General features: G+C 43.1%; 2 protein-coding genes across 2 annotated transcripts; both read left to right on the top strand.

Moving 5' to 3' along the window:
• The first annotated feature begins 1,138 nt into the window (after window positions 1–1,138).
• Window positions 1,139–4,079, top strand: LOC121501821 (tetratricopeptide repeat protein 30A-like). Its single transcript, XM_041774316.1, has one exon. The coding sequence runs from the start codon at window positions 1,450–1,452 to the stop codon at window positions 3,445–3,447; it is 1,998 nt and encodes a 665-aa protein (XP_041630250.1). The 5' UTR covers window positions 1,139–1,449; the 3' UTR covers window positions 3,448–4,079.
• A 964-nt stretch (window positions 4,080–5,043) lies between these two features.
• TTC30A (tetratricopeptide repeat domain 30A) lies at window positions 5,044–7,600 on the top strand. Its single transcript, XM_041774317.1, has one exon. The coding sequence runs from the start codon at window positions 5,102–5,104 to the stop codon at window positions 7,097–7,099; it is 1,998 nt and encodes a 665-aa protein (XP_041630251.1). The 5' UTR covers window positions 5,044–5,101; the 3' UTR covers window positions 7,100–7,600.
• Window positions 7,601–17,349: the final 9,749 nt, after the last annotated feature.

Below are 17,349 nucleotides of genomic sequence, written 5' to 3'. Positions count from 1 at the left end.
CAACCCACATACCTGCTGAGTCCAAGGCCCTAAACGGGTGCACGCAGAGGCTGCGTTGAAAGAAGCATCTGAGCTACAGTAGTCCTCACTGGCTCTTTTCTCAGGGTATCCTAGGTGTGCGAGAGCCTCACCCAACCCTCTGCAATGTGTGCGGTCTGTTCCCCTCTCCGTATTCATGCGGCGGCAAGTTCCTTTTCTGGCCCCATTCGGAAGTTCACAGCTCTGCCAATGTCTCAGCAAGAGGGAAGACTGAACATACATGAAGTCTACTGTTTTCTGATGTGAGCAATGAGAAACCTGCAGACGCCTCCTCCTAGATAACACGGCGTGACTAGAAGCTACACCACCTCCACCCACTAATTACTTCCTAGCGTGTGTTCACAGCTCCAATTCGGACCTGAAACTCCAAACTTCTGCGGCCCGTACCGACTCGGCTGGTTGGCTGAATGGAGCAAAATGACACGAATGTTCCAGTCTACAACTTGGCCCCACACACTGGGCTCCTCCAAACTCCTCTGGGGGTCACATACACAATGAGTTGTTTACCAGTCACTATTTCTTACCAAAACTAGGTGTCAGATACCGTGCACAGCTGCTAACTCCCTGGCTGTGCGGCCTTCAGCAAATAACCCACACCTTCCCTGTACTTAGATTCTTTACCTGTATATACAAAATAGGAGCGGATACGAAGATTAGAAAAAAAAAATGTACCGTAATGACCTAATAAAGTGCCCACGTGGGCAACCGGGTGGCGCAGCGGTTAGCGCCGCCTTGGCCCAGGGCGTGTCCCCGGAGACCCGGGGTCGAGTCCCTCGCGGAGCCTGCTCCTCCCTCGGCCTGGGTCTCTGCCTCTCTCTCTCTCTCTCTCTCTCTGTCTCTTATGAATAAATAAATAAAATCTTTTTTAAAAATTAAAAAACGAGGACTAGAGACACTTGGACCTAAAACTGGATGTCCCAGAGAGCAAGAAAACAGTCACAAAACCATCTCCTACCGTCACATGTGAAAACGACAAAAATAAGGACTTTTGGTCTCATATCGAACGACAAAGGCGGCGGCCCCCAATCTTCCCGAATACCGGGCAGGGGGCGAGGGGGAAGGGCAACCAAGCCTCCTCTCCCGGGCTCTGGGTCGGTCCCGCGAGACTGCGCCCCAGCATGCAGCGCGGCCACGCACGGGATACGCCGCAACGGGAGTGGTGCATGCCGGGAAGTGGAGTTTTCGTCTCTGAGCAACGTGAACGCGTTTGTTCAGTCTTCCGTGACTAACGGCCTTAGCAGTCTCAAGTCTTGCGGGACGGAAGTAGTAATTGAGAGGCCACCTTCACTGATGGCTTTTAAATCCTAACAGGCTTATTCAGTTACAAAGTACCTCCCGGCCCGCAGCTGTCCATCTCCGGGCGGCCGGTTGCCGTGGCAACCAGCGCGCCCCAGCGCCGCGGCGGCAGGCATGGCCGGGCTGGGCGGCGCGCACGTCCCCGATGGCGAGTTCACCGCCGTCGTGTACCGGCTGCTCCGCGACGCCCGCTACGCCGAGGCGGTGCAGCTGCTGGGCGCCGAGCTGCAGCGGAGCCCGAGGAGCCGCGCCGGCCTGTCGCTGCTCGGCTACTGCTACTACCGCCTGCAGGAGTTCGCGCTGGCCGCCGAGTGCTATGAGCAGCTGGGCCAGCTGCACCCGGAGCTCGAGCAGTACCGCCTGTACCAGGCCCAGGCCCTGTACAAGGCCTGCCTGTACCCGGAGGCCACCCGCGTGGCCTTCCTGCTGCTGGACAACCCCGCCTACCACGGCCGGGTCCTCCGCCTGCAGGCCGCCATCAAGTACAGCGAGGGCGACCTGCCCGGGGCCAAGAGCCTGGTGGAGCAGCTGCTGAGCGCCGAAGGCGGGGACGACAGCGGGCCCGACGGCGAGCCCGACGGCCAGGTCAACCTGGGCTGTTTGCTCTACAAGGAGGGACAGTACGAAGCCGCGTGCTCCAAGTTCTTCGCGGCGCTGCAGGCCTCGGGCTACCGGCCCGACCTGTCCTACAACCTGGCCTTGGCCTATTACAGCCGCCGGCAGTACGCCTCGGCGCTGAAGCATATCGCCGACATCATCGAACATGGTATCCGCAGGCACCCGGAGCTCGGGGTGGGCATGACCACCGAGGGCATTGATGTCCGAAGCGTTGGCAACACCTTAGTGCTTCACCGGACCGCCCTGGTCGAGGCCTTCAACCTCAAGGCCGCCATAGAGTACCAACTGAGAAACTATGAGGCGGCCCAGGAAACCCTCACAGACATGCCACCGAGGTCAGAAGAAGAGTTAGACCCCGTGACCCTGCACAACCAGGCGCTGATGAACATGGACACCAGGCCTACGGAAGGGTTTGAAAAGCTACAGTTTCTGCTCCAGCAGAACCCCTTCCCCCCAGAGACCTTTGGCAACCTGCTGCTGCTCTACTGTAAGTATGAGTATTTTGACCTGGCGGCCGATGTCCTGGCAGAGAATGCCCATTTGACCTACAGGCTCCTCACCCCCTATCTCTATGACTTCTTGGATGCCATGATCACCTGCCAGACGGCTCCGGAAGAGGCTTTCGTTAAGCTTGACGGGCTGGCAGGGATGCTGACCGAACAGCTCCGGAGACTCACCAAACAAGTACAGGAAGCAAGACACAATAGAGACGACGAAGCTGTCAAGAAGGCAGTGAATGAGTATGACGACACCCTGGAGAAGTACATCCCCGTGTTGATGGCCCAGGCAAAGATCTACTGGAACCTTGAGAATTATCCAATGGTGGAAAAGATCTTCCGCAAATCTGTGGAATTCTGTAATGACCACGATGTGTGGAAGCTGAACGTGGCTCACGTCCTGTTCATGCAGGAAAACAAATACAAAGAAGCCATCGGTTTCTATGAGCCCATAGTCAAGAAGCATTATGACAACATCTTGAACGTCAGTGCTATCGTGCTGGCTAACCTGTGTGTTTCGTACATTATTACCAGTCAGAATGAAGAAGCTGAGGAGTTGATGAGAAAGATTGAGAAGGAGGAAAAGCAGCTGTCCTACAATGACCCCGATAAGAAAATCTACCATCTCTGCATTGTGAATTTGGTGATAGGGACACTCTATTGTGCCAAAGGAAATTATGAGTTTGGTATTTCTCGGGTTATCAAAAGCCTGGAACCTTATCATAAGAAACTGGGAACTGACACCTGGTATTATGCCAAAAGATGCTTCCTGTCCTTATTAGAAAACATGTCAAAACGCATTATTGTGCTCTGTGACAGTGTTATTCAAGAATGTGTCCAGTTTCTAGAACAATGTGAACTCTATGGCAGAAACATACCTGCTGTTATTGAACAACCCCTGGAAAAAGAAAGAATGCACCCTGGAAAGAATACAGTTACATACGAGTCCAGACAGTTAAAGGCTTTGATTTATGAGATTATAGGATGGAATATGTAGTAATGTCTCCTTATGGCATTTATCAAAATGGCTCTGTTACCTGTATTTGGTTCTCTATTTTGTTTGTATCCATCCTTTGGCATCCTTATATTTGCTATATATTGAGCATTGTACAGTTTATAATTGAAATAGATGTAACCTTTGAGAAACCTCACAAAAAGAAATATAATAAAAAGAACTTGTATCCTAGAAGGATTTATGAAAAAATTCAAAAGTGAATGGGGAAGTTGCATCAAATAGTATTTTTAATGCCCATGTTGTCATTTGTATTCATGCTTTGCTTTATCCTAAGGATACTCTGCATCATAAGATTACATTTTCCAGGGACTAGGTTCTATCAACTCCAGAACTCAGATAATGTATGGGAAATCTGGACATTAACAATTATTTCAAAGATCGCATGTTCTACTCCAAAATTTACCCATATAATTACATTAATTTGTAATGCAGACATCTTGGATAGATTATAGTGTGTTTGGGCAGAGTTTTCCAATATGATTGTAACGCTTTAACAAAAATTCCTTGCGTTCTAGATTTTGTTGCTGTTTTTAATTTGCAAAATTCATGGGAATTTCGTGCCATAACAATATTAGGATACTATGGTGTGGATACAATAAACAGTTGACGCATTCCCATGGTTTTCTTTTGCTTCATTTGTTGATTTGAATACATGAATATAAACAATGATCCTACTATTTATGGAGTTGATCTCTTAGCAATGATTAATAACAGAAGGTAGCCTTAGAACTTGAATTTATGACACAATAATGCTGGAATTTGTTTCTATGTTGTAGCCTCTTGAGAAAACTTCTACACTATTAACATGACCCCAACAAATTCTCTACACACACTACAGATGGAGTGATCAGTGGATTCTCAAACTATGTGGTAGATCCTAATGCCAGTTTGTTATTCATAAATCTGTCAATAGTATTTTAAGTTTCTCACTGTGACCCTCATTCGGCTGAGGCATTTAATTTTCTGTAAGCTGCAAGTGCTTCACTATTTCCGTCACCACTTATCTTTTTTGCTCCTCATAATTGTAACTGGCCCACTTGCCCTGGACTAGGGAAAAAAAAAAGTATTAGATTGAATCATATGGAAGTGCTGATTTAGAAAGTTTTCAACCTATAAAAACACCATTTTTTTTATTTGACCTAATACCTTTCCATGAACGATGAGGATCCTGCTAATAATGATTTTTTTCCCCTTCAAAGAGGAACACATTAGCTACATAGGTATGCAGATGCATTATGCGCCGAATCCTTCCTCTATAGCACGACACTTAGGAAATGCTATCATATGTCCGAGAATTTGGCTTATTATGAATACTAAGGCATGGTATACTAAAGTATGTCAGTTTTAATCCGTATCATTTATCTAGTTGATAGTGATGGCCCCAAATTTGGAAGAAAATCTGAAGACATCTTTGGGTTTATATGCCGTATATTAGAGAATATTTCTCATTTGCTTAGAAAATAGAGGAAACATTAGTGCCCTTGGTTAGGTGAGTGACTCCTTCCTTTCTGATCCCGACAATTTCCTTCTACCGCAAAATAACTACCAGAAAAAGGAAAGAAATACCTTGCACCTTCCGTTTCCGGGCGGCCGGTTGCCGTGGCAACCAGCGCGCCCCAGCGCCGCGGCGGCAGGCATGGCCGGGCTGGGCGGCGCGCACGTCCCCGATGGCGAGTTCACCGCCGTCGTGTACCGGCTGCTCCGCGACGCCCGCTACGCCGAGGCGGTGCAGCTGCTGGGCGCCGAGCTGCAGCGGAGCCCGAGGAGCCGCGCCGGCCTGTCGCTGCTCGGCTACTGCTACTACCGCCTGCAGGAGTTCGCGCTGGCCGCCGAGTGCTATGAGCAGCTGGGCCAGCTGCACCCGGAGCTCGAGCAGTACCGCCTGTACCAGGCCCAGGCCCTGTACAAGGCCTGCCTGTACCCGGAGGCCACCCGCGTGGCCTTCCTGCTGCTGGACAACCCCGCCTACCACGGCCGGGTCCTCCGCCTGCAGGCCGCCATCAAGTACAGCGAGGGCGACCTGCCCGGGGCCAAGAGCCTGGTGGAGCAGCTGCTGAGCGCCGAAGGCGGGGACGACAGCGGGGCCGACGGCGAGCCCGACGGCCAGGTCAACCTGGGCTGTTTGCTCTACAAGGAGGGACAGTATGAAGCCGCGTGCTCCAAGTTCTTCGCGGCGCTGCAGGCCTCGGGCTACCGGCCCGACCTGTCCTACAACCTGGCCTTGGCCTATTACAGCCGCCGGCAGTACGCCTCGGCGCTGAAGCATATCGCCGACATCATCGAGCGTGGCATCCGCCAGCACCCGGAGCTCGGGGTGGGCATGACCACCGAGGGCATTGATGTCCGAAGCGTTGGCAACACCTTAGTGCTTCACCAGACCGCCCTGGTCGAGGCCTTCAACCTCAAGGCCGCCATAGAGTACCAACTGAGAAACTATGAGGCGGCCCAGGAGGCCCTCACGGACATGCCACCAAGGGCAGAAGAAGAGTTAGACCCCGTGACCCTGCACAACCAGGCGCTGATGAACATGGACACCAGGCCTACGGAAGGGTTTGAAAAGCTACAGTTTCTGCTCCAGCAGAACCCCTTCCCCCCAGAGACCTTTGGCAACCTGCTGCTGCTCTACTGTAAGTATGAGTATTTTGACCTGGCGGCCGATGTCCTGGCAGAGAATGCCCATTTGACCTACAGGCTCCTCACCCCCTATCTCTATGACTTCTTGGATGCCATGATCACCTGCCAGACGGCTCCGGAAGAGGCTTTCGTTAAGCTTGACGGGCTGGCAGGGATGCTGACCGAACAGCTCCGGAGACTCACCAAACAAGTACAGGAAGCAAGACACAATAGAGACGACGAAGCTGTCAAGAAGGCAGTGAATGAGTATGACGACACCCTGGAGAAGTACATCCCCGTGTTGATGGCCCAGGCAAAGATCTACTGGAACCTTGAGAATTATCCAATGGTGGAAAAGATCTTCCGCAAATCTGTGGAATTCTGTAATGACCACGATGTGTGGAAGCTGAACGTGGCTCACGTCCTGTTCATGCAGGAAAACAAATACAAAGAAGCCATCGGTTTCTATGAGCCCATAGTCAAGAAGCATTATGACAACATCTTGAACGTCAGTGCTATCGTGCTGGCTAACCTGTGTGTTTCGTACATTATTACCAGTCAGAATGAAGAAGCTGAGGAGTTGATGAGAAAGATTGAGAAGGAGGAAAAGCAGCTGTCCTACAATGACCCTGATAAGAAAATCTACCATCTCTGCATTGTGAATTTGGTGATAGGGACACTCTATTGTGCCAAAGGAAATTATGAGTTTGGTATTTCTCGGGTTATCAAAAGCCTGGAACCTTATCATAAGAAACTGGGAACTGACACCTGGTATTATGCCAAAAGATGCTTCCTGTCCTTATTAGAAAACATGTCGAAACACATGATTGTGCTCTGTGACAGTGTTATTCAAGAATGTGTCCAGTTTCTAGAACAATGTGAACTCTATGGCAGAAACATACCTGCTGTTATTGAACAACCCCTGGAAGAAGAAAGAATTCACCCTGGAAAGAATACAGTCACATACGAGTCCAGACAGTTAAAGGCTTTGATTTATGAGATTATAGGATGGAATATGTAGTAATGTCTCCTAATGGCATTTATCAGTCAATCTGTATTGGTTATCTGTATTTGGTCTTCCGTGTGTGTTTATCTTTGGCATCTTTACGTGTTACATAATGAGCCTGTACACTTGAAACTATAATAAATATTCCGTTTAAGTAGCCTTTCCATTTAATTGAGTAAGGAACACAAAGTATAAGCTAGCTCACTTTGGAAATCTCTCTGCCAGAAATCACCAGGTTTTGCCCTCAAGCAACAGTTGCGAGAGTGACATGTTTGCATATGCAAGTAACCCTCCATAGTAGTTTATATCCTAATTTTAGGCTAAGAAAGAATGTATCATGAGCCAATGAACTGTTAGACTGAGTATGTTTGCATTCCTGGTGACTGCTAGGTCCAGGATGGTCCATGGCTGGACCTTTCTTCAATCAGCAACAAAGACAGATTGTTTATGCCATCCCGGGATAGACATCTATCTAATAATACCAATTGTGACCTTAACCGTATACCTCCACTCCATCTTTTTAGTTCTGTAAACTCTGGATCTCAACTGAGTCAAGTTTGGGCCTTGGCCTAAGCTCTTGTGGAAGTACAAGTACTAAATGGATGAGAATTATCTTCTTGGTTCTTTTCAGGTTATGAGGTTTGGTCTGTGGCAGAATTTTTCTTCCATAATTTGATTGGTAGGTTGATCATAGATTTTATACAGTATTTCCCCTCATCTTCCATTTTTGGTTTTCCAGGACTGATTATGCCTCGTTGTGAATAGTGACAATCAAATATAAAACCTTTCTAATGTGTTCAGCATAGGGAACAGGAAGCACCGAACTGACAATGAAAAGACTAAGGTATGAGTTCCAGACCATCCAGTCAAGTTTTACCTTCAGAAATTCATTTACCCCTTGACTGCCCACATTCATTTGAACTATTAAATGCTTTTTACAATTACTTCTGGCTCTAACATCTGATGCTGTACAACCACACGGAAGAAAGTTGACTACATTATGACCTGGATATTTAAACAAGTCATTCAGGAAACAAAGTCTATAATTACTTTTCAAACAAATGTTTTCTGGTATTTGGGCTTACAGTGAATGTTAATCCATTAGGTAAATATTTGTTATTTTTTGTTGGATGCTACAACATTTGATCACTACTAAGAAATTTGGATTTTTGCCTTTTTCTACTTGGATCTTTTTCTTTTTTTTTAAACTACATAGTTATTTATTTAATTTTTTAAAAAGATTTTATTTATTCATAAGAGACACAGAGAAAGAGAGGCAGAGACACAGGCAGAGGGAGAAGCAGGCTCCATGCAGGAAGCCTGATGTGGGACTCGATCCCAGGTCTCCAGGATCACAGCTGGGCTGAAGGCAGGCACTAAACCACTGAGCCACCCGGGCTGCCCAGATCTTTTTCTTATGACTCTCAATATGAATATATAAAAGGCAGTCCTTATTCTCTGCTATAGGTTGTGCAGAAATTAAGAATTTTGTAAATATTTAGAAGTTATTTAATCCTCTTACCCTTTTAGTTTTATCCATTAATTTATCAATTTGGTGGGAAGGGGAGATTTGCTCTTAATTCTTCCCAAAAAATGTTACACCACAAATGATATGTAAATGATATATACTCCAGGAGTTTTATTAACAGGCTATTATAATATGCATTTTTAAATCAATTATTCTTAAAATAATTAGAGCTTTTCCTGCCCAAGGTGAAGGTCTCCAGCTGCCAGTCTGCCAGCAGTCTGGAAACAGAGGAACAGGTGAGGTGAAGATGAAGCAGAGATGTAGCTATGTGATTTACTTCACAACCCACCTTGGATCCCCTTCATGTCCAAATCTCAGTAGTTAATCAAATGTCTGCTGCCATTAACAGAAGAGAAGTAATGGATAACAGAGTGGAAGTAACAGATGCCAGAGCTACTTCTGTAACTAACTCACCAAATCGAATCATCAGTCCTTGCATCCTTGTTTTATTTAATACAAGGAGGAGAGGTCATGCAGACTTTCCAAAAGGACAAAGCCACGATGAACAGGAAGGCAATCTCCAGTGTATTAAAGCTTTCTCTTGGAGTGTTTTCTTTTTCTGCCTTCAAAGGGTCTATTTAAGAGATAGTAGTGTTTACTGCTACAGAGTGTATCACAAGATAAGAAATGAAAAATCTATCTGCCTTACTGCCCTCCTTTTCTTTCTCTTCTTTATCTTTTATTTTCTCCCCTTTGTCAATTATAGGGACACTTCCCTGATGGCTGGCAGTTGAAACCACAAGCAGGTATAAAAGATGCAACCAACCTTTTAGCAGTAAGTATCAGTAAGTAGCACTGCGATTATCAAAGTGACTTTAGAAACCATTTAACCATGCATTTTTGCAAATTAAGATAACACTTATCAATAAAAAGTGACTCTCAAATTGGTAAAGCCAGAGAAAATTTTAAGAGGACTTACCAAAAGCACTGGATCTATATAATTTGTAGAATGCAACGAGTTTTATTTGTATACTTGCAGTAATCCTTATCTTTTTCTCTTTGACCTCAATAGAAAAAAAGTGACTGAAGTTTTAAAGACTGTATTTTTTTGATGTTCTGTAACATTGGGAATTAAATATAGAGGAGACTTACTTTTCTGTAGTCATATAATCATTTTATATTGAAAAATAGAGCCAGGCAGTAGCCAGAGGTAATTAATTAGTCATAGGTATAGTATGGTCTGGTTTCAATATTCTCCTTGGGGGGCGAGGGAAGAGTATGAGTCCTTATAAAGTGATTGCTTTACATTTGAATCCACAAGAAATCAGCGTTCTTTTGGTGGTTTAATAAAATCAGCTCCCCTGGATTTGGGCCAAGATTTGGGCCTATCGCATATTGAAATGCTGTCTACAACATCATAATGTGTCTATATTAGAAAAGGAATTGCCCTCATAGGGAAAAATGTTCAGAAAATAGAGAGTTCTGTGTATTTCTAGAATGAAAGATAGGCATTTGTTAGTTTAAACAGGACCTGCCCATAACTTGATTGTAAATATTATTAGGTGGACATGTAAACTGAGTCCAAGTCCTTGCTTGAAAGTGAAATTTGCACATTTGTGAAATTAAACACATTATCAATGACTAGATCCCTCCATTCAAAATAAGAAGTGGCTAAAATTGTACTCTGTAAATAAGACCTTCATAAGGTGCATGGGAAAGCATTTATTGCTATTATTATGTTTTCAGTTAGTTTAGCACAGAGACAAATCCTTAAATTAAAGACACATTACTAGAGGTTTTACCAGCACTGTGGCAGCTGCTGTAAAAAGTATATCCACAGAGTCTTGAAGAACTTCTTAATAAGGACTCACCAGGAGGGGCAGCCCCAGTGGCTCAGCGGTTTAGCGCCCCCTTCAGCCCAGGGCATGATCCTAGAGACCCAGGATCGAGACCCACATTCGGGCTCCCTGCATGGAGCCTGCTTCTCCCTCTGCCTTTGTCTCTGCCTCTCTCTCTCTTTCTGTGTGTCTCTAATAAATAAAACCTTTTTTATTTTATTTTATTTTATTTTATTTATTTTATTTTTTATAAATAAAACCTTAAAAAAAAAAAAGAAAGAAAAAGACTCCCCAGGAAACTAGTGGCTGTTTAGTTTTTCTGTCTCTGCCACCTAAGGTCAGAGGCTATTCTGTGAAGACTCAACCTCTTGGTCTGAGTTACTACAAATTTGACAAAGCCATGCCCCAGAGCTTATGGAAAGAAGAATATACACTCTAGGGAATAAAACACTTTTGGTCCATCATTAAGTCAGGAAATACTATATTTAGAGTAAGAGATGATCACACTCTAAATATTACAAAGCAAAAGAAAGCTTCAGGAATTGAATCCTAACAAATGCTTTTCTAAAAAAGATCCCATTACAAAAGCGATACCACATACCCACATATGTTAAGGAGTGCTTCTGTTTCGTGTTATCTACTAGAAAGATAAAACTTTTCCTATAGATAATACAGCATTTTTCTGTATCAGTCTCTTGTTCTTGCACTGATTCATTACATTTAAACGTTTTGAGGGATGCCTGGGTGGCTCAGCAGTTTAGCACCTGCCTTGGGCCCAGGGTGTGATCCTGGAGTCCCAGGATCAAGTCCCACATCGGGCTCCCTGCATGAGCCCTCCTTTTCACTCTGCCTATGTCTCTGCCTCCCTCTCTGTGTGTCTCTCTGAAAAAAACTTTTTGACAGTGTGCCAAAGAACAAAGGTGAGCTCTGCATGACTTGACCAAGATGCTGCAATTAGTTATTAGCCCTTTTCAGAAACTAAGGAGACTATCTTTCTGACAAGGTATGTAAAACTGATAGGATGTAAGATTGGCAAAATTGTAAAATTATTCTAGAAATAATCATATGGAATCTAAAATGGAAAATCATAAATGCATTCTTCTGTGACATTTATAGATATGACTTAGATTTTTTAAATTACAAATTGGGTATTATGATAAAAATTTGGAATGCATCTGCAACAGTGAGCCCAGGGCTTGGACTAGTTCATCTCTTAAATCATAAAACTGAGGGACGCCTGGGTGGCTCAGTGGTTGAGCATCTGCCTTCAGCCCAGGGCGTGATCCTGGAGACCCGGGATCGAGTCCCACGTTGGGCTCCCTGCATGGAGCCTGCTTCTCCCTCTGCTTCTCTCTCTCTCTCTCTCTCTCTCTCTCTCTCTCCCTGTCATGAATAAATAAATAAAATCTTTTTAAAAAAATCATAAAACTGAGTCTCTCAGAGAATAATATGACTTGGGCAGCCCCGGTGGCTCAGCGGTTTAAGCGCCGCCTTCAGTCCAGGGCGTGATCCTGCAGACACGGGATCAAGTCCCACATCAGGCTCCCTGCATGGAGCCTGCTTCTCCCTCTGCCTGTGTCTCTGCCTCTCTCTTCTCTCTCTCTCTCTGTCTCTCATGAATAAATAAATAAAATCTTAAAAAAAAAAAAAAAGAATAATATGACTTGCCCAAATCACAGAGCCAAAGCCAGGATCTGAATCCAGGGTTACAGGCTCCATTCCAGTGCTCTTTCTACTTAACCACAGTCCACCTCTTAGGCTTTTTTTTCCCCCATATTATTCTAACACTATCAATGCTAAGTATTTCTTTTTCCAGAGCTATGACTTTTACTACTTCTGTTGCTGCTGATTATTTAATTGGTGGTGTAATAAGCTTTTCCCAAAGTACACTCAGTGAACATATTCCTGCACCAGCCTAAATTATATTCTGGTTTTCAAAAGTGTGCTGGAGGGGTCTTGAGTGGGTGCCATATGTTGTTTGCAGCAGGCACAGATTTAGCTGTGGTACAATCTGGGCTGGGCACAAAGATTACTGACCCACCTGTTGTTTCATCGGCTCTTTTTTAAAAATCACTTTTTATGATCCTTCTTCAAGTTAGCGATTTTCTTCTCTCCATCATGGTCTCTAGCCACCAAACACAGTAAAAACAGCTGTCAGAAGGCTTCTCTGCACCTCAAGTGCAAAGGGCCATGTACAAGGTACTTATTCAGAAATCACAGTAGAGGGCCAGCTGCTTCCTCAGGTATTTACAGAGTGTTACCAGAGACTTATAAGGCTCCATAAAGCTTTACCTTTACTTGCAAAATCTATTTGAGCCAAGACTTTAAGGGCTTGCTTACACTCTCCCACAAGATTGCTTACTCAGATTAGCTCAGATTGGGGAGAGGAAAATTAAAAGCAAGCTAAGAACGAGAGAACAGATTGTGTCCCTGTTATCTACCTCCTTTTCCCCCTTTGTACTAATACCTCTCAGTCCTCACTGTATATCAGAATCAGCCAGTAAACTTTTCAAAAATAGAGATGCCTAGACCCTAACCCCTAAAGATGTGGTTTCAACTTATGGGGATGGTAGTGGAAGGGAGGAGTCAGTCTCTGCCTCTTTCTCTCTCTCATGAATAAATAAATAAAATCTTTAAAAAAATTAAGTGTATTCTTAATTCTCTTCACCTATTTCATATATTCCCCACATTTCCTCTGGCAACCATCAGTCTGTTCTCTATATTTAAGAGTCTTTTTGTCTCTTTTTTTGGCTTTGTTCATTTGTTTTATTTCTTAAGTTCCACATAAGAATAAAATTATATGGTATTTGTCTTTCTCTGACTGACTCATTTCACCTAGCATTATACCCTCTAGATCCATCCATGTTGTAGTGAAATCTTATTTTATTTCCACTTTTATTTTTTTAAAATATTTATTTATTTATTTGACAAAGCACATGGGGTAGGGAGGGCAGAAGGAGACGGAGAAAGAAGCTTTAGCAAACACCGCACTCAGCATGGAGCCCAATGCCGGCTCGATCTCATAACTGAGATCAGAACATGAGCTGAAACTAAGAGTTGGGACTCAACCAACTGCACCACTCAGGCACCCCAAAATCTTTTTTTTAATTTAATATCATGCACTCAAGCATTCCTAAGAAATCTTTGGCTTTCACAGAAGGAATTAGAAAAATACTGAAGTTATCTAGGAGCTATTTGATAGTGAAACTTTTTTAAAGAAGGTTTCCAGAATTTAAGAGTCTTTTTTTTAAAAAAAAAAAGATTTATTTATTCATTAGAGACACAAGACAGAGAGAGAGAGGCAGAGACACAGGCACAGAGAGAAGCAGGCTCCTCATAAGGAACCGGATGTGGGACTAATACTGGACTCCAAGATCACGCCCTGAGCTGAAGGCAGACGCTTAACCGCTGAGCGACCCAGGCATCCCTTTTTTTTCAAAGATTCGTTATTACTTATGGTCCATCACCTGTTAGTTTATTACACTTGAAAAGTCACTGTATATATGCATTATCATAACCATGCTCATAAATGGTTTTGATTGGCTTTGGATGCATCCAAATTTGTCTTCCTAATATGGACCACATTCATCTGGTCTCCCTATAAATATGGATCCCTCCAAACTGGTCTCCAATCCCATGTGTACATTTATACATGCTCATACATCTTTTAAAATTTATACTGAAAATACAGTAATATTTAGTGGCTATGGCAATTTATAATCCAATATCCATTTCCTACCTCTACTCTGTTCCCACCTCCCAGATATTTGGTCTAAATTTATGACTCTCGGGATCCCTGGGTGGTGCAGCGGTTTGCGCCTGCCTTTGGCCCAGGGCGCGATCCTGGAGACCCAGGATCGAATCCCGCGTCGGGCTCCCGGTGCATGGAGCCTGCTTCTCCCTCTGCCTATGTCTCTGCCTCTCTCTCCCTGTGTGTGTGTGACTATCATAAATAAATAAAAATTTAAAAATAATAATAAATTTATGACTCTCAAATACTTTGTTGCACATTAGAATCACCTGGGGAGCTTTCAGAACTCTCCACGCCCCAGGCTACATCCCAGGATCTCTAGAGGTGGACCCAGGTATCAGTATTTTTCTCAACTTTCGAAATGCAGCCAAGGTTGAAAATCACTGGTCTAAAAAAAAAAAAAAAAGAAAATCACTGGTCTAAGTCTATTGTTGTAATCCCCTTTTCCATGATTAATTTCAGGATAAGCATATGGTCCAATCTTTACCAAGGTGTCAGAAGTCTCTTGAAGGGCTTCTGAGAAAGCTTTCTTTAAAAAAAATTTAAAAATTAAAATAAAAAAAATAAGGACTCTCTTCCGCTGGGCATGGTTGATCTGAATCTACTGCCACCATCCTATGACTATGCCAGAAACTAACCTAAGTTTGAAGGGGTCTTTGAAGATACCAACGTAAAAAAAGAACTAGAGTCTGATTATTATCTTTGAGCCACTATATTACTTTCCTTACAACCTAACCTACCTCTGGGTCTCCTATAGAAAGGAAAAAATAAATTATCTTGTTTAAACTTGCTTGAGCCAGACTTTTTTGTCACTTGTGCCTAAAAGCACCCAGACCACACTCATCATATTTAGGTCACACAATTTTGAATGTTGTCCACGTGATGAATGTTTATGCACATTGCCAACACTTTAGTCATCTAGTCTTCCTTGAGACCCAGCATCACTCTTTAGATTCCAGTGAATAGGAAACATTTAATTGACCTTTGTAAAGATATTGCCTGAAAACTTGCCTTTGCTCACACAGTCTTCTGAAAATTGTAGCAGCTACTCATGAGATTGGTAATGCTATTCTTGGGAGAGCATTCACTTATGTAGAACTAAACGCAGAATTAAATTGTTCTACCCAAATAAGTTGCCCTAAGTCCAAGGCTTGCTCACTGTTTCTTGGCAGAACCACAAGCCGAACACCAATGCATACTGTAACTCATACAGAAAATATATTTCTCAATTTTAGAGCTGCCTCCACATTCATATAAGGTTATTTCAGTAAAAGCTCAATAAATAATAGAATAAAAATGAAAACAATGGCAGCATTTATTCATGTATAGTAAACCTAAGTGTTAAAGTGAGGCAACCTAATCTTTTTTCCAGTGAGAAATGCTAATCCATGTACTGCTCTATTTCAGCCTTAGCCTTTTCCAGTCATAAACCTGGTTATAGGAAAAGCTTCATAAAAAATAAATACTTTAGTTTTTGATAATCCCCACAGCACGGCATTCCATCTATCAGGCCCAACTTATTCTGAGTTGTTGGCTTACATCAGTTCCCTAAAAGAAAGACGAAGAAAATTCAAATTCAAACCGGATGGTCCATATCACATGGGGGCATTGGGACAGTTGATTTACTCATATAATCTCTTTAAACATCTACCAGGAGAGGTTCTCAGACAGAATTTATTGCCTCCTCCTGCCATCTTTGGACCTACAAAAAGCAAAGCAAAATCCTTCTATGAAACCTGAAACTCTAGTCACTGGTTTCCTGGCTGATGTCATTTCAAAGGCATGGTGTAGCCCTGTGATAGCTACAGCGGAAATCTGCCTCTCTATGGGGTTTCCATCTGTTTGCCATCAGAAGGGACCTTTCTGGGGAGCCATGGTAAATGCAGAGCACCCATTCCTCCCTGTGGGTTCTGGAGTTTTGAATTAATGTTTTTAAGACCAATTGTTATTATGATTGACGACTGAATTATGCTTAAATTTTCCCAGAATAAGATGGAATATATAATTACATTGCTGTAACTTTAGTTTTCATTTATGTGGGTTCTCATAGGTTATTTTTATAAATTTTCCATATGATCCTGAAACTACTTTGCAAATGTTACCAAAATAAGAATTGAGTCACTGAAATTCTTTCCTTTGGAATAAGAGTTTTCTATATAACTTTATGTAGTGAACATCTTATAAAACAGCTGGCATTTGAAGCAACTCTTTCTGAGCTCATCAGGTCTAAAGTTGCTGCAAAATACAAATTTTGTGTCAGAAGGCTATTTATTTACTTTTCATTAAGGGTCAACAGAAATGATACACTAAATTAAAGCAAAGAAAATAGATTATAACGACAAGAGGTTTCAAAACTGAGATCTTATATGGATTGGCTTCAATATAAATAATCCCCTATAAGTAACTGGGGCTTCACCATGGTACCAAGCTATAACTAGCTGGGGATTGAGTGTATTCACCCAGCAACAAATGTATAATGGTCGCTTTTATTACTGAAGAAACAAAGCTTGAATTAATAACACAGGAATGTTTAATAAGGGAAAAGATTTCATGAAGATCAGCCTTTTTCTCATCCCCATCCTCCCCTACAGGTCTTCCAGCTTTCACAATGCCCAGACAAAAACAGACTCCCCATTATATTCCTCAAGGAATAATTTATTAAATGCATTTTTATAAACTGGACTTTCTCTGTTTATGTGCCATTTCCTCAGAGAAGGCTGACTCTAAGGATAAAATAGAAATAACATCACTTTTCAATATTCCTAAAGTCCCCATTCCTAGAAAAAGACAAGAATACAAAGGTCTTTTTATTCCTTCTGTCAGTTACCTGTTTCAGTATGGTTTTCTTGGAGCTCAGTATCAAATGAGGCACAGTCCCCAGTGGGCGATAGAGAGGCAACGTTTTCCTCACCTCACTGGGGAAAAGGAAATATGAATATTGAGCCAAAGGACTTTGAGAGAATGGAAAGGGGAATGGAGGAAGATTCATGAAAGAGGGTATGGTGTGAGGGAGAGACCAGGCGAAGAAAGACAATAAAAAAACTTGCCTTCAATGGAAAGATGAAATTGTGCCCATGATATTTACATGACTTAACATGAAGTATATTTACCTCAATATTTCCTAAAGCATGGCAGATTCATGAGATAATCAAAAGAAATGAATTTAGTTGGCATACAGAAGAATATTTTTTAAGAGCCATATATTTAT

The sequence above is a fragment of the Vulpes lagopus genome, chromosome 11 (genome assembly GCF_018345385.1).
Source record: "Vulpes lagopus strain Blue_001 chromosome 11, ASM1834538v1, whole genome shotgun sequence".
NCBI classification, from domain to species: Eukaryota; Metazoa; Chordata; class Mammalia; order Carnivora; family Canidae; genus Vulpes; species Vulpes lagopus.
The sequence above is the reverse complement of the archived record's forward strand: the minus strand, read 5'-3'. Positions and strand labels throughout refer to the sequence as shown.

Coding starts and splice junctions, on each gene's coding strand:
- TTC30A (XM_041774317.1), top strand. CDS start 5,102: ATGGCCGGGCTGGGCGGCGCGCACGTCCCCGATGGCGAGTTCACCGCC.
- LOC121501821 (XM_041774316.1), top strand. CDS start 1,450: ATGGCCGGGCTGGGCGGCGCGCACGTCCCCGATGGCGAGTTCACCGCC.